Source organism: Anguilla anguilla, chromosome 1 (assembly GCF_013347855.1).
Source record: "Anguilla anguilla isolate fAngAng1 chromosome 1, fAngAng1.pri, whole genome shotgun sequence".
Lineage (NCBI taxonomy): Eukaryota > Metazoa > Chordata > Actinopteri > Anguilliformes > Anguillidae > Anguilla > Anguilla anguilla.
In genome coordinates this window covers 87,303,079-87,326,061 of record NC_049201.1, presented here as the reverse complement: position 1 = coordinate 87,326,061, position 22,983 = coordinate 87,303,079, and the positions used below count along the sequence as shown (strand labels likewise).

The 22,983-nt window shown below is 48.1% G+C and overlaps 1 protein-coding gene and 2 non-coding genes across 4 annotated transcripts in view; 2 read left to right on the top strand and 1 right to left on the bottom strand.

Moving 5' to 3' along the window:
- ehd4 (EH-domain containing 4) overlaps positions 1–19,513 on the bottom strand; it is a 35,658-nt gene extending 16,145 nt beyond the window's left edge. The window contains exons 1-3 of one of the 2 annotated variants that reach the window (XM_035422104.1): positions 19,065–19,513; positions 13,217–13,393; positions 3,107–3,204 (exon numbers count right to left, since the gene is read on the bottom strand). In XM_035422104.1, the coding sequence (XP_035277995.1) occupies positions 3,107–3,204; positions 13,217–13,393; positions 19,065–19,294 (505 nt within the window). In that variant the 5' untranslated portion in view covers positions 19,295–19,513. The remainder of the gene's footprint in view (positions 1–3,106; positions 3,205–13,216; positions 13,394–19,064) is intronic. The other variant, XM_035422123.1, reaches the window with a different exon arrangement.
- Positions 19,514–20,422: 909 nt separating this feature from the next.
- trnaa-cgc lies at positions 20,423–20,494 on the top strand. Its single transcript has one exon. It is a non-coding gene; the product is annotated as a tRNA-Ala (tRNA).
- Positions 20,495–20,978: 484 nt separating this feature from the next.
- trnaa-ugc lies at positions 20,979–21,050 on the top strand. The gene has a single exon. It is a non-coding gene; the product is annotated as a tRNA-Ala (tRNA).
- Positions 21,051–22,983: the final 1,933 nt, after the last annotated feature.

The window sequence follows — 22,983 nt, the reverse complement described above, 5'->3', positions numbered from 1 at the left end:
TGTGTTTCATCACCATAGCAACATGATGTCAGGGGAACAGAGCAGAGAGAGAGACAGACAGAGACCGCTAGACAGAGACAGAGAGAGAGAGAGAGATAGAAAGAGAAAGAGCAAGGGAAGATAGAGGGAAGAGAGAGAGAAAAGAGAGAGAGAGAGAGAGAGTGAAAGGGAAAGACAGAGAGACAGACTTGCATGAGGTGACTCAACGCTATGACCTCATGCTTGGAGGGGAGTCTGGTTCCCACCCGACTGCTTCAGGGCGACGCCCAGTTCTGGAGCGGAACTAAAAAACACTTCCACAACCCTTATGATCTGCACAAACTCAATAACCCCTTACAGAGTCTTACAACCCCTAACTGAGCCTTACCACTCTCTAAACTGACCCTTATGAGCCCGTACTGAGCCTTACGATTCCCTAACCAAGCCTTATGTTTCCCTAACCAAGCCTTATGATTCTCTGAGCCTTATGATTCTTAACTGAGCCTTATGATTCCCAAACTGAGCCTTATGATTCTTAACTGAGCCTTATGATTCCCTAACTGAGCCTTATGATTCTTAACTGAGCCTTATGATTCCCTAACTGAACATTACGAGTCTCTAAACTGACCCTTATGAGCCCGTAGTGAGCCTTACGATTCCCTAACCAAGCCTTATGAATCTCTAAACTGAGCCTTACGACTCTAACTGAGCCTGATGTTTCCTTAACAGAGTCAGCAAGTATTTTGCTCCAGCTGCACATAAATAAGATATGAGCGCACTGCAGCTGCGCATTAGTAAGATATGAGCGTGCTGCAGCAGCACATTAGTAAGATATGAGCATGCTGCAGCTGCGCATTAGTAAGATATGAGCGTGCTGCAGCTGCGCATAAGTAAGAAATGAGCGTGTGCCGCAGCAGCACATTAGTAAGATATGAGCGTGCTGCAGCTGCGCATTAGTAAGATATGAGCGTGCTGCAGCTGCGCATTAGTAAGATATGAGCATGTGCTGCAGCTGCGCATTAGAGCTGCACATTAGTAAGATATGAGCATGTGCTGCAGCTGCGCATTAGAGCTGCGCATTAGTAAGAAATGAGCGTGTGCTGCAGCTGCGCATTAGTAAGATATGAGCATGTGCTGCAGCTGCGCATTAGTAAGATATGAGCGTGCTGCAGCTGCGCATTAGTAAGATATGAGCATGTGCTGCAGCTGCTCATTAGTAAGATATGAGAGTGCTGCAGCTGCGCATTAGAGCTGCGCATTAGTAAAATATGAGCGTGCTGCAGCTGCGCATTAGTAAGATATGAGCATGTGTTGTAGCTGCGCATTAGTAAGATATGAGCACGTGCTGCAGCTGCGCATTAGAGCTGCGCAATAGTAAGATATGAGCGTGCTGCAGCTGCTCATTAGTAAGATATGAGCGTGCTGCAGCTGCGCATTAGTAAGATATGAGCGTGCTGCAGCTGTGCATTAGAGCTGCACATTAGTAAGATATGAGCGTGCTGCAGCTGCGCATTAGTAATATATGAGCGTGCTGCAGCTGCGCATTAGAGCTTCGCATTAGTAAGATATGAGCATGTACTGCAGCTGCTCATTAGTAAGATATGAGCGTGCTGCAGCTGCGCATTAGAGCTGGCCATTAGTAAGATATGAGCATGCTGCAGCTGCGCATTAGTAAGATATGAGCGTGCTGCAGCTGCGCATTAGAGCTGCGCATTAGTAAGATATGAGCGTGCTGCAGCTGCGCATTAGAGCTGCGCATTAGTAAGATATGAGCGTGCTGCAGCTGCGCATTAGAGCTGCGCATTAGTAAGATATGAGCGTGCTGCAGCTGCGCATTAGAGCTGCGCATTAGTAAGATATGAGCGTGCTGCAGCTGCGCATTAGAGCTGGGCATTAGTAAGATATCAGCATGTGTTGTAGCTGCTCATTAGTAAGATATGAGCATGTGTTGTAGCTGCGCATTAGTAAGATATGAGCGTGCTGCAGCTGCGCATTAGTAAGATATGCACATGCTGCAGCTGCGCATTAGTAAGATATGAGCGTGCTGCAGCTGCGCATTAGTAAGATATGAGCGTGCTGCAGCTGCGCATTAGTAAGATATGAGCGTGCTGCAGCTGCGCATTAGTAAGATATGAGCGTGCTGCAGCTGCGCATTAGTAAGATATGAGCGTGCTGCAGCTGCGTATTAGTAAGATATGAGCGTGCTGCAGCTGCGCATTAGTAAGATATGAGCGTGCTGCAGCTGCGCATTAGTAAGATATGAGCATGTGCTGCAGCTGCACATTAGTAAGATATGAGCGTGCTGCAGCTGCGCATTAGTAAGATATGAGCGTGCTGCATCTGCGCATTAGTAAGATATTCACATGCTGCAGCTGCGCATTAGTAAGATATGCACATGCTGCAGCTGCGCATTAGTAAGATATGAGCGTGCTGCAGCTGCGCATTAGTAAGATATGAGCGTGCTGCAGCTGCGCATTAGTAAGATATGAGCGTGCTGCAGCTGCGCATTAGTAAGATATGCACATGCTGCAGCTGCGCATTAGTAAGATATGAGCGTGCTGCAGCTGCGCATTAGTAAGATATGAGCGTGCTGCAGCTGCGCATTAGTAAGATATGAGCATGTGCTGCAGCTGCTCATTAGTAAGATATGAGCATGTGCTGCAGCTGCGCATTAGTAAGATATGAGCGTGCTGCAGCTGCGCATTAGTAAGATATGAGCGTGCTGCAGCTGCGCATTAGTAAGATATGAGCGTGCTGCAGCTGCGCATTAGTAAGATATGCACATGCTGCAGTTGTAGGATCACTGTTCCTCTTTCTGCTCTCACTTCTCTCTTAAATCTGCAGATTTTGCAGTAGTCTGAGACTGTGGTTGCATGGTCGTGTGAGTGTGTGTGTGTGTGTGTGTGTGTGATTGTGCGTGTGTGAGTGTGCGTGTGTGTGTGTGTGTGCGTGCGTGTGCGTGTGCGTGTGATTGTGCGTGTGTGTGTGTGTTTGTGTGTGTGTGTGATTGTGCGTGTGTGTGTGTGTGTGATTGTGCATGTGCGTGTGCATGTGCGTGTGTGTGTGTGCGTGTGTGTGTGCGCGTGTGTGTGTGTGTGTGTGTGTGTGCGCGTGTGGTAGCTTTTACCTCGGCTGATGCGCTGTTTCTCTCCAGACAGGATCCCTGGTGTGTCAATCACACTGATGCTCTGCAGCACCTGATTGGGCATCTGAGAGCAGATGAATCTGGAGACAAACAGAGACACGCGTTACACACGCACGCGCACATGCGCACACACACACACACACACACACACAGGTATACACACACATGCACTGGAACACACACACATACACACACAGGTACACACACACACTGGTACACACATAGGTATACACACACGCACACACATACACATTGGTATACACACACATGCACTGGTACACACACACACTGGTACACACAGGTATACACGCACGCACGCACGCACGCACACACACGCGTGCGCCATGCATTTGTGGCTCCTCGTGTACAGAGAGCGTTAGCGCAGGAAGTGGGAGGGGCCTGTCAGCAGGGCAGGAAGAGGTGAGGAAAGAGCAGAGAACAGGAAGTGCACAGGGCCTGGTGGTCCGAGCCCTCCGCCACAGAGCGCAGCTGCCCCTCACTGCGGCACTAAAATAACAGGACAGGGGTCCCGTGCCATCGGCCGCACGGCTGCCCCATAAAACTTCAAACCCTGCAGGAAGAGGGGGAACCGTCTGTGTCCTTACCCAGCACGGCCTGCTTCCCCTTCGTCCCAAATTCCGCTCCCCCCGACACCAACTCGAGTGTCAAATCAGAGCCCAGAACGATCCATGGCAGCCAATCAGAGCCCAGACCGATCCATGGCAGCCATTCAGAGCCCAGAACTATCCATGGCAGCCAATCAGAGCCCAGACCAATCCATGGCAGCCAATCAGAGCCCAGGCTAACTCATACATCCAGCCCAGACTAAATCATGTTAAATGCCTGACCAGCGCACCCCTTGGGCTGAACCTTCAAGGTGAGTGGATAGCCCTCTAGTGAGGCACACTTCCTGGTTGTTAATGGGGTGACAGCTGCATCCTAATGCTACTGACAGCTGCCGTCCAAAACAGCTCTTTCTGCACTGCAGGATCGCCTTCTAGAAAACATGCAGCCAAATACCCCTGCCAAACATCCCCTATAGGCGACAGGCCTGAGTAACTGTGTCCCCTATAGAGACCTGAGCAACAGTGTCTCCTATAGACTATAGACCTTAGTAACAGTGTCTCCTATAGGCTACAGGCCTGAGTAAATGTGTCTCATATAGGCTACAGGCCTGAGTAACTGTGTCTCGTATAGGCTATACACCTGAGTAACAGTGTCCCCTATAGACCTGGGTAACTCTGTCTCCTATAGGCTACATGCCTGGGTAACTCTATCCCCTATAGGCAACAGGCCTGGGTAACTCTCTCCTATAGGCTACAGGGCTGGGTAACTCTGTCCCCTATAGACTATAGACCTGAGTAACTCTGTCTCCTATAGGCTACAGGCCTGGGTAACTGCATCTCCTATAGGCCTGGGTAACTCTGGCTCCTATAGACTACAGGCCTGGGTAACTCTGGCTCCTATAGGCTACAGGCCTGGGTAACTGCATCTCCTATAGGCCTGGGTAACTCTGGCTCCTATAGACTACAGGCCTGGGTAACTCTGGCTCCTATAGGCTACAGGCCTGGGTAACTGAATCTCCGATAGGCCTGGGTAACTCTGGCTCCTATAGACTACAGGCCTGGGTAACTCTGGCTCCTATAGGCTACAGGCCTGGGTAACTCTGGCTCCTATAGACTACAGGCCTGGGTAACTCTGGCTCCTATAGACTACAGACCTGGGTAACTGAGGTCCACTCAGAGAAGAGGACCGGTGGCTCACAGGGCTTTGGCCTTGTGTCAGTACTCAAGCGCACACACAGGTCCCCTCTCTGCAGGCTCCAGCACAGAAGCGCTAGCCGATGAGTGTGTTAGCTCATTAGCTGCCAGATGCAGGATGCTATCGCCGGGCCCAGCTGCGACAGAGCCCGGGCCTGACGCTCCGTCAGGGCTGCTCGTCTGAGCGCGCACTCGTGGGCGTGGCCCCGCCTGCCTCTACCCAGATAACTGATCCAAGGCTCTCAGAATCTGCACTGCTCTCCAAATATTCAGCTCAATATGGGCCCCTTTTCCAATCCCCTCTGACACCACTCCCCCCCACCTCCCCTGCCCCAAACCAATCTGCAGGCTCTGACATCACATGACCAGCATCACCGGCACACTGCAACCGCCCTCTGCCTTATCCACAGACACACACACAAGCACGCACACTTGCACGCACACACATACACAAACACACACGTGCTCACGCGGATACACACACAAACACAAATGCGCACACAAACATACACATACACACACACTTGTGGGCATACACATACACACACACACTTTCTTACAGAAACAGGAGAACAATTATAATTTCTTTGCCCATGAAAAATATCTTCAGAATGCTTAAAGTCTGCCAACATTTCCCATTTTAAATCATCTACAGAGTGTACCTCAGTAACAATGTAACAGCCACGGTAATAATGTAACAGCCACAATAACAACGTAACAGCCACAGTAACAATGTAACAGCTACAGTAACAATGTAACAGCCACAGTAACAACGTAACAGCTACAGTAACAATGCAACAGCCACAGTAAAAATGTAACAGCCACAATAACAACGTAACAGCCACAGTAACAATGTAACATCCACAATATAACAGCGACAGTAACAATGCAACAGCCACAGTAACAGTGTTTGACATATGACCAGCAGGTTAACATGCTATTTAAAGAATGCACTGGGATTCTGTAGGAATGCAGCTTTCCTGAAGCTCCAGGATGAAAGTGCATTCCTCTCTCATTCCCAGAAACACACAATCTGAGCCAGGGCGAAAACCCACTTCACCACTTAAACTGTTCCATTACATTACATTACATTTATTTGGCAGATGCTTTTATCCAAAGCGACGTACAAAAAGTGCATTTCATGGTCATAGACAACTGCTAAACACAGGTTCAGTAAGGTGCAATACTTATTTTGTACAGCTATTTCTAGCCAAGAACACAGTTTAGTTCACACAGTGAACACTATTCAGACCTAACCTCTGCAAAGCCAACTAGGCAGAAGAATAAGCTACAGTATTAGGACAAATACAAATTGCCAAAAAGTGCTGGGATGGGGCAACATGTAACAAGTGTCATGAAAAAAAGGGGGGGGGAGGGATTTAGAGTGAAATATACAGCGTGGTGGTGGTTAGTCTAGGTACAGTCTGAAGAGATGAGTCTTCAGGTCACGGGGGAAGATGGGTAGTGAGGGGGAGGTTCAGAGAGGGACGGGGAGTTCGTTCCACCACTGGGGAGCTAGGGTGGAGAAGCTCTGTGATCCCTTTGGGCGGGTGGGAGGGGTTACAAGGCGCCCTGCTGCCGCAGAGTGGAGTGGTCAAGCAGGCACATAGAATCGAGTCATGTCCTGCAAGTAGATGGGGGCTGTCCTGTTGGCAGCAGCGTAGGCAAGGGTCAGGTCTTTGAACCGGATCCTGGCAGCGACCGGTAGCCAAAGGAGTGATCGCAGCAGAGGAGTGACGTGGGAGAATTTGGGAAGGTTGTAGATGAGTCGGGCAGCGGCATTCTGAATCATCTGTAGTGGCTGTATGGCACAAGCTGGCAGGCTTGCAAGGAGAGAGTTGCAGTGCAGAGAGTTGCAGTGTTCCCTACTGAGAAAAACCTTGGGGAACAGCACTGTGCAGAGGTACACCCAATGCCCTGCAACAGGGTACACCCAACGCCCTGCAACAGGGTACACCCAACACTCTGCAGCAGGGTACACCCAACGCCCTGCAACAGGGTACACCCAACACTCTGCAACAGGATACACCCAACACTCTGCAACAGGATACACCCAACACTCTGCAACAGGGCACACCCAACACTCTGCAACAGGGCACACCCAACGCCCTGCTACACCCAATACCCTGCAACAGGGTACACCCAACACTCTGCAACAGGGCACACCCAACGCCCTGCTACACCCAATGCCCTGCAACAGGGCACACCCAATGCCCTGCAACAGGGTACACCCAACACTCTGCAACAGGGTACACCCAACACCCTGCAACAGGGTACACCCAACGCCCTGCAGCAGGGTACACCTAACGCCTTGCAACAGGGTACACCCAACATTCTGCAACAGGGTACACCCAACACCCTGCAACAGGGTACACCCAACATTCTGCAACAGGGTACACCCAACGCCCTGCTACACCCAATGCCCTGCAACAGGGTACACCCAACACTCTGCAACAGAGTACTCCCAACACCTTGCAACAGGGTACACCCAACCCTCTGCAACAGGGAATACCCAACGCCCTGCTATACCCAATGCCCTGCAACAGGGTACACCCAACACCCTGCAACAGGGTACACCCAACGCCCTGCTATACCCAATGCCCTGCAACAGGGTACACCCAACACCCTGCTACACCCAATGCCCTGCAACAGGGTACACCCAACGCCCTGCTACACCCAATGCCCTGCAACAGGGTACACCCAACGCCCTGCTACACCCAATGCCCTGCAACAGGGTACACCCAATTCCTTGCAACAGGGTACACCCAATGCCCTGCAACAGGGTATACCCAACACCTTGCAACAGGGTATACCCAACACCCTGCTACAGGGTACACCCAATGCCCTGCAACAGGGTACACCCAATTCCTTGCAGCAGGGTGCCCCCAACGCCCTGCTACACCCGGTGCACTTAATGTCCTGCAGCACCAACGCCATGCAGGTTGAAAGCAGGCGTGCTCTACACACACATTCAGGAAAGCGTGGCTCTGACTGTTGACTGTAAACAAAGCTCTTGCAAGTGAAAACGTCACCAAGCCACTCCCCTCATTTTTCTGCAAATGTCAATGGGAAAATGAATGGGGCAATTTTCAATAAGCGATATTTTTAGTTACAAGTCGGGAACCAGTTAGCTATTGGTATGCGGTACTCTGAAATATAATATCAGCAGCACGATTGACCCATGACAAGTACAAGGTACAACGTTGTGTACGTTTAGTACGCTTAGGAACTACACATACCGGTACTGAGCTCACGACGCACGCTTATTTTGTCACGGCTCAGCTGGAACACGCTTGCGCCCTTCTACGTCTAGTGTCACTTTGATATCGTATTTCAATTTAAAATTACTGGAAATAACAGATTTGTTACTATTAAGTTATATTGTTTATTCCACATCATAATTGTACGGTCGTGATGACAACAGGATTTCCTTTCAGGGATCTATAAAGTACAACCATAGACCGTATAAAAGAGTACAACCTAACCTAACTAACTTAAGACGTGATTTAAAATGTCGTAATGTCATATTATATTTTTATCACAACACAACAACAATATAGCTACATGGTTTTCGATAAATTACCAACAATATGTTTACTACTATGTTTTAAGAAAACTGTTTATTAGAAATTGTCTATCTCTTGCCTACTGCAACTGCTGCACCTGTCTTGTCTAAGTGCAACTGCACTGTCATTCTAATTTTCACAATGTGTGTATTCCTTCAGTGCTGTGAGCAGACTGAAAGTCTATGTTACACCCCTATACGGTCTATGGTTACACTGAAGCCTTGCGAAACGAAGTTTCGTTACATCGTGTACTGTACAGCATATACGGTTTGTAATGACAAATAAACCTGACTTTGACAGCTAGCTAGCTACCTGCTGATCCAGCCCTTCCTAACGTTAACGTTAGCTAACTGAAACTTTATAAACTATATCTTTCATGCTGGCGCTGACAGACCCGCTAATCTACCCTGGCTGTATATGACCTGCTCTACATGATTGGATTTGGAATGATTTTCTCCCTTCTTAACATTACCATTGAAAAAATGCATTAAGCTGACCAGTGACACCGCGTTTGTCGTGGGTATAGCTAGCTAGCCACCGGTGTTGGGTGAAGTTGGCCCTAGCTGCTGGTCCAACATCAGTTATTTTCTTCCCCTACTAATGGTTAAAGTTAGGACCTGGGAAGGGAAATCTGATCCCAGACCAGCAGTTAGGGGCAGCCAAGGCACCGCACTTGGCGGGTAGCCTTACAAGCACACGTGGTTGTGACGTATATCCATGCGACTGATTGATTTAGTGTAGTTCAGGACCACCAACATATCGTAAATCGACAAATCCGTTTTTTTCCCTCCAGAGATTGAAATAAATATAACCAAGCACATGCTACGGCAGAGAATGACGGTCCCAAAAAAACGTGAGAAATCCTTTATTTTTAATCGCTATAGATATTTTACAATCAATGATTTTTAAAAAGTCAATAGGATTTTAACATTGGGCTGTGACGTCACGAACCAGACGCCCCCTGGAGGCAATCTGACTAACAAGCTCAATTAGCGGACAGACCCTGTGCATGTGAATGAGCGTGTGTGTGTGTGTGTGTGTGTGTGTGTGTGTGTGTGTGTGTGTGAGTGTGTGTGCGTGCGTCCGTGCGTGTGCACCTGCATGCATGCATGCATCTGCAAATAAATAGAAGCCTATGCTTTGTGAGGAAGGAAATAGAAGAATGTGCTTGATGGGAGGGGGTGTTTTTAGCAGAGGGGGGGTTTTTAGGGGCAGAGGTGTTTTTAGGGGAGGGGGTGTTTTTTCCTCAGTGGGAGGTAGCTTTAAGGTAAAGCTGCATTAACAAAGACCCCCCATGAACCCTGACCTCACACTGAACCACACAATCTCACTCTAAACCGCACAACCTCACACTGAACCACACAATCTCACTCTAAACCGCACAACCTCACACTGAACCACACAACCTCACTCTAAACCGCACAGCCTCACACTGAACCACACAATCTCACTCTAAACCGCACAACCTCACACTGAACCACACAATCTCACTCTAAACCGCACAACCTCACACTGAACCGCACAACCTCACTCTAAACCGCACAACCTCACTCTAAACCGCACAACCTCACACTGAACCACACAACCTCACTCTAAACCGCACAACCTCACACTGAACCACACAACCTCACTCTAAACCGCACAACCTCACACTGAACCACACAATCTCACTCTAAACCGCACAACCTCACACTGAACCACACAACCTCACTCTAAACCGCACAACCTCACACTGAACCGCACAATCTCACACTGAACCACACAATCTCACTCTAAACCGCACAACCTCACACTGAACCACACAATCTCACTCTAAACCGCACAACCTCACACTGAACCACACAATCTCACTCTAAACCGCACAACCTCACACTGAACAACACAATCTCACTCTAAACCGCACAACCTCACACTGAACCACACAACCTCACACTGAACCACACAATCTCACTCTAAACCACACAACCTCAAACTGAACCGCACAATGTCATTCTGAACTACACAACCTCACACTGCACAGACTCACTAGAAAAGACCTTTTTCTAGATGTCCGTAAAGTAACCCCCATGTTATCAAAACACAAGGAGATAAATATCAAGATTTGATATCAGCTTTATTAAAATTCCTCTAACTAAGCAGTTGACCTTTACATTTAGACCACAGCTCATACAGTAAGGCGTTAATGTTCTATTTTGTAACAGAATTTTTAAAGGCATTGAATACCTGCACAATCTTTTATTCCAACCCTTATGTATACCTGCAGGACCAGCTGCTTTTACTCAGACATTCAGAATGTTCCAGCAAAGTATTCAGCACCTGTATTTAGCACCTGTGTTTTAAGGTCATTCAGCATATGAAAATGCCATGTATGACAAAGCTAGCAGTCGGTTCACTCCCACAGTGCACACACAACTCCAGGTCAGCCACAGGGTTAAACTCAGCCTTTTCCAGTGCGTCAGGGAAACCATTAACCCTGCACCCTGATTGGCTGATGGCTCTGCAGCGCCGGGTCTTATGGAATGTCTTTGAGTGCCAGGGTCTCACTTCATATTCACACACTTCCTCTTCCTGTGCTCGTAAATCTTCTGAAAAACAACGGCACAGACGCTGGCCCGTCCACTGCTCCTCCAAACGGCCCTGGCACAGGAAGCTGGACGCCTCGGACAGGAAGTAATGGGGTGCTTCAAACCTCAAACAAAACAAACACCCTATTCTGGCTCCCCTTACATAAACAGCCAAGCTCTGCCATCAGGCTGACGTCCGCAGACCAAAGACTGAAAGACGCAAGGCCACCGCGGCTACAGCCCAGCAGTGCTGTTACACACTACAACCCAACCCTGTTACACTATAACCCAACGCTGTTACACTACAACCCAACCCTGTTACACTATAACCCAATCCTGTTACACACTACAACCCAACCCTGTTACAGTACAACCCAATCCTGTTACACACTACAACCCAACCTTGTTACATTATAACCCAACTCTGTTACACTACAACCCAACCCTGTTACACTACAACCCAACCCTGTTACACTATAACCCAACCCTGTTACACACTACAACCCAACCCTGTTACACTATAACCCAATCCTGTTACACACTACAACCCAACCCTGTTACAGTACAACCCAACCCTGTTAAACGCTATAACCCAACCCTGTTACACTACAACCCAACCCTGTTACACACTACAACCCAACCCTGTTAAATGCTATAACCCAACCGTTACACTACAACCCAACCCTGTTACACACTACAACCCAACCCTGTTACAGTACAACCCAACCCTGTTAAACGCTATAACCCAACCCTGTTACACTACAACCCAACCCTGTTACACACTACAACCCAACCCTGTTAAATGCTATAACCCAACCCTGTTACACGCTATAACCCAACTATTTTATAACCTAACCATATTACACAATATAATCACACCTGTTACACACTATAACCCAACCCTATTACACTACAACCCAACCCTGTTACACACTATAACCCAACCCTGTTACACTACAATCCAACCCTGTTACACTATAACCCAGCCCTGTCACACTACAACCTAACCATGTTACACTATAACCAACCCTTTTATAACCTAACCATATTACACAGTATAACCCCACCTGTTACAGATTATAACCCAACCCTGTTACACATTATAACACACCCCTGTTACACTATAACCCAACCCTTTTATAACCTAACCATATTACACACTGTAACCCAACCCTTTTAAAACCAAACCATATTACACAATATAACCCCACCAGATATACACTATACCCAAACAAAAATACTACAGCAGCTTCTGTTGCTCTCCAACAATAAATTCATGTGTGTTCATAAAGTTTCTGTTCTATCAGCATTAGATAGGAAAGCTTGGTTTGATTAGCGTTAAGCCCGCTGGTCCCTGCCAAGCTCTGAAATAATGCACAATGGGTGGACAGAAGTGACTCTGAATAAAATATGTTACATAAAACAAAAGAAGCATTAATGACAAACTGCCTCTTTCCCCCACACACCCATCCTGTTTTGTACACGCCGCTGCTGAATGGTTCCAGAGCCACAGGACGTGCCCGTCGCTATCTCAGATCTGAGAGATTCACAACAAACACCGGCCATTATTCACCTGCAGCCTACAGAGCGCCTGCGTCAAGCCTGACCTCTGACCTCTGACCTCGTCCCGCCCCGCCCCAGCACACCATCTGGCACGCTCTTCCACACTCACAACTCTGCATGTGGGGAAAACTTTTTTCAATGAGAACATTTACTTCACTTCAGCCCAGTTGTTCTGTTGATGACAGAAATCAGTCCCATGTGGCTTCTGAAATCACAAACTGAATAACTTACAGAAAAAATGTAAATATCCTCATTGTCTCCCTATTTTGGGCCAGAGTACATTAAGTGTCTTAAGTCTTTCCTCAGAATCGAAATCTCAATCCAGGAATCAGTCTTGTTGCTCTTCTCTGCACTTTTCACTTAGAAATTCAACGTCCTTCTCATTTTGTGGAAAACAGAACTGCACACAATACTAAATGTGGTCTGACAAAAGTATTATGTAACATCAATACAATCTCCTTTAAATGACCCCTTTTAGTACATATCCAAGCATCCTGCAGGCTTTTTTGATGGTAGTAGTGCTGTGCACCATCACACCCACCTGCACCATCACACACACCTGTACCATCACACACACCTGCACCATCACACACACCTGCACCATCACACCATCACACTCACCTGTACCATCACACCCACCTGTTCAGAAAAGCATTGCCGAAGGCGTTAAGTTTGCGAAAGGGCTTTTTGGGGTCGACGACCAGGGCGTTGCCAGGGATGACGCCCTCGTTCTCCCCATACATCACGGCGATGAACCCGTCCGTGGTGGGCTCAGGTCCGATCCGCATGCCCGGGAAGTCCTGCTCCAGGAGATACCTGTGACACACAGCACAGGTACACACATTAAGACCAGCTTCCTGTGACACACAGCACAGGTACACACATTAAGACCAGCTTCCTGTGACACACAGCACAGGTACACACATTAAGACCAGCTTCCTGTGACACACAGCACAGGTACACACATTAAGACCAGCTTCCTGTGACACACAGCACAGGTACACACATTAAGACCAGCTTCCTGTGACACACAGCACAGGTACACACATTAAAACCAGCTTCCTGTGACACACAGCACAGGTACACACATTAAAACCAGCTTCCTGTGACACACAGCACAGGTACACACATTAAAACCAGCTTCCTGTGACACTCAGCACAGGTACACACATTAAAACCAGCTTCCTGTGACACACAGCACAGGTACATTAAAACCAGCTTGCTGTGACACAGCACAGGTATATTAAAACCAGCTTCCTGTAACACACAGCACATATAATCTCTAAAATTCACAGAAAACAGCTTATTAATTTGCCTACATGTCACCAGCCTCAAGAACAACGTTTGTTTCACTTTTGTTTAACAAATAATAACTGAAGAGCAGTTTTCCCTCTGAAACTGGGAAACACAGGAAAGCCTCAACCTTGATCGTGCAGAGTGTTTGTAGGGATTCCCAGCTCCAGTGGCCTCTAACAACCCTGATGCAAACCTGCAACCACCAAGGGCACAGCCCAAACATAGACACCTTCCAGAACACCAAACACATCCCGCTACCTTCAAAAAAATCGAACTGTGAAGCGAAAATCCTTGAGTGTGAATCAGGCAACGGTGTAATTTTGGGTTGTGCCATTAAAGACCAGGCTGTTCCAGAGCATCTCAGTTTGCCTGGTGACTGCGCTGGACCAACTACAGATTCAGATTAAAGGACAGGAGCATAAAACCTCCCAGTGGATCTGGGTTTAGTGGTACTGAGATCACTTCACAAAACACCAGCAAAATAACCTGCAATACGACTGCAGCTCAGGAGTGTGGGTCCTGGGGACGGGCTGCAGGTCTGTCCAAACAGCCCTGGGGGAAGGTGTGTGTGTGTGTGTGGGGGGGGGGGGGGGAGGGAGGGGGTGGGGAGCATGTGGGGGTGTGTGTGTGTGGTGGAAGGGGGGTTGTGGGGGTGTGAGTATGGGGGGGGGTTGTGGCAGTGTGTGTGTGTGTGTGTGTGTGTGTGTGGCGTGGGGGTTTTGGGGTGTGACAGCTGAACGTGTTGTCTGTACACAGGGTGATCAGATCAGAGCGCCCTTATCAGGACAGCCACCGCCACAACAAACACAGAGCTTCAGTCGCTCACCACCACACTGCCAGCATTTCAGCCTATCTGGAGGATTTTTAACAATTAATGACATCCCAGTGCCCATTTCCAAGGCAACAGGCCCTGCCTCGGGAGTGACCGTGTGACTGGGCAGCACCTAGACACTTCCATTCCCAAGGGAGTAAAGGTGCAACTTCACCTGGAAGAGGGCGGGGCCAACGGGGGGAGGAAGGTGAACGACTCTGGGTGGCAGTAAAGTTCAAACGCCGATTTGTTTGTGTGCAGATGATTCATGCAGGTTGGGCATTTGTGTTTAGGGTTGGAGCACACTTGACAGTGTTTTGGGTTCAGGGGTGAATAGCATTTTGGGTTGAGGGGTGTTTAGTGTTCTACCAGAGTGACTAGATTTCTTTAGTAATTATGATTAATGCACTCATCTCTTTCAGACTGTATATCTATGGTAATAATGGCCTTTAATGCACACATACCTGTCAGACAATATCTATGGTAATTAAATACAACCTTATAGACCATAATTACAGCTCCATGTTTAAGGGAGGCTGGGAGTTCTTCCGGAAACAGGCGAGAGAGAGAGGCAGCAGAACAGCACAGTGTAAAGGCACAGCGAAGGTGTGACTTTCAGGATAAATAATTAAGAGCCAGTGGCCTGCACAGCGAGGTGACAGAACAGACTTTTCTCCAACACCTCCTGCCCTCTCTCCGTCTTCACCCGCAGGCCAGCCCAGAGCAGCCTGGGAAAGCCCGTCGTCTGCTGGCTGACTCTTCCCTCCTGAGGAAGGGGCGGGGCCAGACGGGGCGTGAGGTGCTCTGGGGACCGAGGCGGCGCACGGGAGGGGCCCGCGGGGGGGGGGGCCGGCGTCAGCAGCGACTCTTACATCCCCGTCACCGGACGAGCGACCCTGGGGGGTAACAGGTCAAGGAGCAGGGGAAGGACACGGGGCGAAAAATAAACAGGGCTGTTATTTTTAGAACGGGTGGGGGGCATTTATCAGGAATGCGAGGCGGCCTGACGCCCTGTCATCGGGGGGGGGGGGGGGGGGGGGGGGGGGGTCTGGCCTCTTTACCGCTCCTATCGCTGCTATTGTGCTGCAGATTAAACGCACGCGCGCTCCCTCTTAACAGCTCAGCATCTCCCTTTAGAGAGGAGTCACACTCAGCACCTCCCTTTAGAGAGGAGTCACACTCAGCACCTCCCTTTAGAGAGGAGTCACACTCAGCACCTCCCTTTACAGCGAAGTCACACTCAGCACCTCCCTTTAGAGAGGAGTCACACTCAGCACCTCCCTTTAGAGAGGAGTCACACTCAGCACCTCCCTTTAGAGAGGAGTCACAATCAGCACCTCCCTTTACAGCGGAGTCACACTCAGCACCTCCCTTTACAGCGAAGTCACACTCAGCACCTCCCTTTAGAGAGGAGTCACGGTTTAACTTAACCCCTGGGGGCTGGGTACAGAAAATTAAACATACATTAACAAAGCAGCATGCTATATAAACTCATTAAACGTGTTTAAGTTCTACCCCCTGCTGCGTGCTTCAGGAAGTCTGCCTGAATGTCGGACCGTTCAGCGGCATCAGTGAGTCATGACCGCAAAGGAGCGGACAGCAACAGACAGCACAGACTAAGGTGTGTTAGAGGCAAATGCAGGACAGACACACACACACGCAGTACAGGCACATGTAGTACAGACAAATGCAGTACAGACACACACAGTAGACACACATGCATTACAGACACAGATGCATTACAGACACAGATGCATTACAGACACATGCAGTACAGACACACACACAGTAGACACACATGCAGTACAGACACAGATGCATTACAGACACATGCAGTACAGACACATGCAGTACAGACAGACTCATTTGCAGATGCAATACTGTACAGACACAAATCGGCCGTGCTGAAACTGTACAGCCAGACACACAGTGCAGAGTCATGTACACACGGATTATCACACCACTAATTAAGGGCAAATGTTGGCACATGCAACAACATCAGCTTCAGGTAAATTTTTTAAAAACCTACATCTCATTAAGGGACACAGATTTGGTGCTATGCCCAAGAATGTGTAGAGGGCATGCGCTTGACCTTCAGGCAAACAGCCTCACTGAAACTGGCTCTGAACTGGCACAGAAATCTAAGCCAAGACCCTGAACTGATTCTCCCTGCAAACAACGCAGTACAAAAACACATGGTGTTCCTCGTGTTCGCCGCCGTGGCGGGGGAGGAAAATATTCAAAAGGAAATCTCCAGCTGCACTGGGCCACAGAGAGGTCTGCCTGTGAGGAGCAGCCGCAGAGAGGTCTGGCCCACAGAGAGGTCTGCCTGTGAGGAGCGGCCGCAGAGAGGTCTGCCTGTGAGGAGCAGCCGCAGAGAGGTCTGCCTGTGAGGAGCAGCCACAGAGAGGTCTGCCTGTGAGGAGCAGCCACAGAGAGGTCTGGCCCACAGAGAGGTCTGCCTGTGAGGAGCGGCCACAGAGAGGTCTGGCCCACAGAGAGGTCTGCCTGTGAGGAGCAGCCGCAGAGAGGTCTGCCTGTGAGGAGCAGCCGCAGAGAGGTCTGCCTGTGAGGAGCGGCCGCAGAGAGGTCTGCCTGTGAGGAGCAGCCGCAGAGAGGTCTGCCTGTGAGGAGCAGCCACAGAGAGGTCTGGCCCACAGAGAGGTCTGCCTGTGAGGATTGGCCACAAAGAGGTCTGGCCCACAGAGAGGTCTGGCTGAGGAGCGCCCACAGAGATGTCACAGTAATCTGAAGTGATTCTTCTGTAAGGGCGCCTGCATCCGTTCTTTCTTTCTTTCTAATCGTGTTAAAAAAGAAGTGAAAAATTAAAAGAGGAAATGGTCTAACTGAAAGAGGGTTTGTCCCAAACATACAGAACTTGTGGGCTGCAGTTAGTCGCACATGAGCCCACATTTCTGACATTGAAAACGTGTGATTGCGTTTCATCAGAAAAGAGAATTTGAGGGGCTTAAAATAGCGGACGAAGCAATGATAATGGCATTCATTTTCCGTGCTTCAGGCGTAAAACAGACATGTTAAGAAATGACACATTATGCGTCTTTTTAACACCACTTCCTGTCTAGTAAACAGATGTTACTTCAGACACGGGTTGTGTTAAAAACCATCCTTTTCTAACACATAAATTGTATATTTGTAACACAAAAGTAGTAACTTTAAAACAAAAAGTGCAGAACCTGGCAAAAGCAGGAACACATCCTTTTTGACATGGTTTTCTCTGTGGTGAAGTAACTTCTCACTGACAGCACGAGGTCTCACTGAATGCTGTGACCGTTAGACTGCACTGACAAAAATATGAGTGACACTTTTGAGAAAGAAACCAGCAGTCAAAACAAATTTAACATCAAAAAATAAAAAAAGCTGCTAAAAGTGTAAATGTATTTATAATGTATTTATGTAATCATATCCCTTGGTTATGGACTGCGTTTCGTACTGTCATTGCTCATGTTTTTTTTTTTCACAATAAAAAAGACGATAGTGATCCTTTCCAGCAGAACACCACAATAATTCTGTAGCCGGCCTTCGGGTGGTCATTCCCCGCTGTGCCCTGTTTATATCTGGGGCAGGTGCGGATGTGTGGTTATATCTGCCGGTGGTAAAGTTTCCTGCGGTTATACCCAAACCGGTTCGCCGTGTTTCTCGTTCGATTTCAGGATAAACGATGTTGTTCTGGCCCATTCAGGGTTCGGGTATAAATGCTTGCAGTCGTTTACATGTACGAACCTTTTAAACCCGAATTCTTCAAATGAGATCACTTCCGCGTTTTATCCGTACTAGCGACGCTCACTGAACCGTGTTTTGATTAAATTACGTTTAATCCAGAATACGCCTGGTCCCACCCAGTGGTAACCTGGGTGGGACCGTAGCTGTATGAGTCGCCAGTCAGTTTATTGGGAAACGTCAGCTGTTCGCCGTGAAACTCCCACACACTTTGGAAATAACGGCTTTGACAAGTTTTATAATTAGATAAGGCTACACACACGGGTTCACTAGTCGTGTTAGCTACACATATCAGGCACCCGGATCCTGCATGAGCGGTTAGCTATACCACACACCCACACCCCAAGCTGTCATTGTGCAACCTGTTTCTGTAAAACAAACGATGAAGCAATTTTTAATCAAACGTAGTAAATTACAATTATCCAGTAAGCTAGTTTGCTATTGTGCCCAGCTCACAAGACACCAGGACGTTCATGTTAGTCCGTTAGTTATTTGTTTTTTTTGTTGTTGTTTTTGCCTAGCTAATTGCAAGCAATACGCCACCGAACTGCTTTGCTGTTCGATAATTTAGCTGGCGTTGTTTGCAATGTTGATTTTAAAAAACGTAGCCAGCTGACAGGCCAGTATCGAAGCGCACAGTACCTTATGAAAGTCGTTTTCCCCGTGGAGTACTGCCCCACGAGCAGCACCATGGGTTTGCTCTGGAAGTCCGCCGCCTCCAACGCTGGGGAGTGGAAATCGTGGAAAAGGTAAGTCTCTTCCAGCGGTAGCAGTTTCTTGCTATAAAGACTCTGCAACCCCTCGGTGACGGTTTGAAACATCTCGCTGTCTTTATTTCTCCCACCCTGCTCCTTGTTTGACCAGCTGAACATGGTGGAATTCCTCAGTTCTTCAAATAAACGCAAAGTAGAGATTTTTCTTGCCTAGCTGCTCGGAAGCCGGAGGGGGATTCGGCGGCTTGTATTTGTTTAAAACGCGCCCGTGCAATAAGGATGCGTGGCAGCTCCCGCAGGCTTGCAGTTCCAAGCCTCACCTGAGCGGCTCCACCCGTCATCTGACGTCAAAACGGAATATTCATGAACAACGGCGTCCAATAGGACTACAGCAAATTCCGCCATAACTTTAGGCAATGAGTTGGTAGAACAGAACAGTTCTGTGGTTGGCTGTCAGGTTGCGAAATTTAACACGATAGGGATCATATTGTCACTAGATAAAGGTTATTTAAATGAGACTGCCAAGAAAAATATAATCTTGTTTAAGTTTGGAAACATTTTCAAATTCTTAAATGTAGCTCTAATCAATCAATTATTTTGTTCGCAGTATCACTATGTGACATGATTAAATCATATCAGTGGAGAAACGAAACACGTAGGCTAGCCAGTGTTCTGGATACTGTATGATAGTGGACCATTGAGTGTATTTAGAGCTCAGTGCTGTAAACATGTACGGCAAAAACGGTAATAGTGCCACCTTGCGATACTATTTGGTAATGCTAGGCATCAGACATTTTTTCAGGCAGGTGACGAAATGGGTCGCTTCTCCGCTGCCTAGCAACGGTGGTCTAGCGAAATAAACACAACGCAGTGATGACCTAGCTTTACCGTAGGCCATCCGTCAAAAGTAGGCTACTGCGCTGCACACATACATTCTGCGTTTGTCATAGCGCTTCTGGGATGCATTTGACATCTGACCAGAAACCCATGCCCTAAATCGACAAACCTATGTTGTGATGGTGCGTCACTTGCTGGCCAGTAAAGTTTAGTGTAGGCTGAAGCCGCTTATAAACGTTTGGAGGAAGGAGAAAAATCTGCCAGTTTAATTGCAATTTCCTTGGTTTCAGGTCGACACGCTGAATAAACAGTCTCGAAGCAACAATGAGAGAGTAAATCGTTGTGCAGGCTATAATGTATAGCTACGTCTTATGAAGTTTTCACGTGCATGTAACAGGAACTACTTAGCACACTACCAAGAAATGTGGTTTTACGGGTATACGGTCAAGCGGGGATGTAGCTCAGTGGTAGAGCGCATGCTTCGCATGTATGAAGTCCTGGGTTCAATCCCCAGCATCTCCAACAGTTTTAATTTGCCCCTCTCCCATGATGTTATTTAAGGCTTTGTCCTTCACTTCTATCACCACCTCTACTGCCTGAAAATCCATAAAATAATCACCTTATTCACTTACTTTAAGGCAGGAATGTCCAGTCTTATCTGAAAGGGGCTGGTGTGAGTGCAGTGTAGACACCTGGTTCTACTTACCAAGGTATTAAGACCGTTTTAGTTAATTAGTTGAATCAGGTGTTGAGTGTGGAAACCTAAAACCATCTGTGTAAATCTAATGGAGTTTATTGCCAGCAAATGGCAAAAAGCCACACAATTAGGGTAGAAGACATTTTCAGCAACCTTAACTGATTAAGAGGTTGGCAATGACAGAAACCAGCGTAAACAGTGGTACCCAGTACCTACTTAAAGGGATTAAAGCTGCTCATTGCTACTTTTAGGTGTATATGTGTATGTACAGTGTGGACTGTGAATGGACTCAATCAAACATCATGGGTAGGGGATGTAGCTCAGTGGTAGAGCGCGTGCTTTGCATGTATGAGGTCCTGGGTTCGATCCCTTGCATCTCCAGTGTTTCATCTCCAGTGTTGCTTTGCTCCTGCATGCAGTAGAACAGATTCTGGGTAAAAAAGGAAGAATGTCATAAAGAAACATTGAGCCTCAGCTCTTGGTGGTGTGATGTAAAACCCAGCTGCTGCACAATGTCTAATGGAGAGCTTACTGATACCTTCATATCATAGGGGGTGCTGTAATCAAAGAACCTAAATAGCATCTGCTGGGCTGTTTGTCCAATTATCACAAAACTTGGCATTCAGTTAAACATCTTCTTTATAGTCCTTCTGTGTGGATTTTCCACTGTTGCCTTTTTTATGTTTGTGAACCAATCTGCACCCAAATTGGTGCACATATTTACTGGACCATTAACCAATGAACTTCAGAATGCACAGGACCTACATCCGAATAGGTGATAACTATGTACTGCTTTGACCTATCGTAATTAAGCAAATTTGGTATCCATGTTAAAGGATATTACATTACATTACATTACATTACAGGCATTTGGCAGACGCTCTTATCCAGAGCGACGTACAACAAAGTGTATAACCATAACCAGGAACAAGTATGACGAAACCCCTAGAGAGAAGTACCGGTCCAAGTACAGGGAACAACCGCATAGTTCAACTTGGACCCTGATGGTTAAACTGATTAACACTAACAACGAGAACGGCAACAACGCAATCTATGGAAAAATAAAAATAAATAAAAATACAATACAAGTAGTCGTTAAGACAGGCGCATCAACTAAGTAACCTATGAAACAGCTGCCTAGTTACAACCCTAAGTTTAGTCATTTACAGGGGGGAAGGGAGGGATGGAGAGAGGTGCAGCCTGAAGAGGTGGGTCTTCAGTCATCGTTTGAAATTGTTCACAGTCTCAGCTGTTCTGACCTCCACAGGGAGGTCATACCACCATCGTGGGGCCAGAACAGACAGGAGACGTGTTCTGGAAGTGCAGGTGCGAAGAGGGGGAGGTGCTAGGCGTCCTGAGGTAGCAGAACGGAGGGATCTGGCTGGCATGTAGGGTTTGAATATCTTGTGAAGGTATGCTGGGGCTGATCCCTTGACTGCCTGGTATGCTAGGACCAATGTTTTGAATTTGATGCGAGCTATAACAGGCAGCCAGTGGAGGGTAGTGAGCAGGGGAGTTACGTGGGAGTGTCTGGGGAGGTTGAAGACCAGACGAGCCGCAGCATTCTGAATGAGCTGCAGGGGTCTGGTGGCAGATGCTGGTAGTCCAGCCAGAAGAGAGTTGCAGTAGTCCAGGCGGGATAGAACCATTGCTTGGACCAGGAGCTGGGTTGAGTAGGTGGTGAGAAAGGGGCGGCTTCTGCGGATGTTGTATAGGAAAAATCTGCATGCCCGGGTTACTGCTGCAATGTTGTTGGAGAGGGACAGCCTGTTGTCCATCATCACTCCGAGATTCTTGGCGCAGGGTGATGATGTCACTACGGTGTCCCCTAAGGAAATGGAAAAGTCGAGGAGGGGAGAGGATAGAGCAGGAATAAAGATTAGCTCCGTCTTTCCTGGGTTGAGCTTCAGGTGGTGATTGTCCATCCAGCTCTGTATGTCCCTCAGGCAAGCGGAGATGCGGGCAGGGACCTGTGTGTCCGATGGGGAGAAGGAGAGAAAGAGTTGCGTGTCGTCGGCATAGGAATGATAGGACAAGCCATGGGCAGATATTACAGGGCCAAGGGATCTGGTGTACATGGAGAAGAGAAGGGGACCAAAGACTGAGCCCTGGGGAACTCCGGTGGTGAGGGGACGGGGTGGTGATACCTTACCCGCCCAGGCAACCTGGAAGGAGTGGTCAGAGAGGTAGGACTCAATCCAGTCAAGGACTGTGCCGCGGATCCCTGTTGCTGCCAGGGAGGACAGGAGGGTAGAGTGGTCCACCGTGTCAAATGCAGCGGAGAGGTCTAGAAAAAATATGAAGTAACACATAA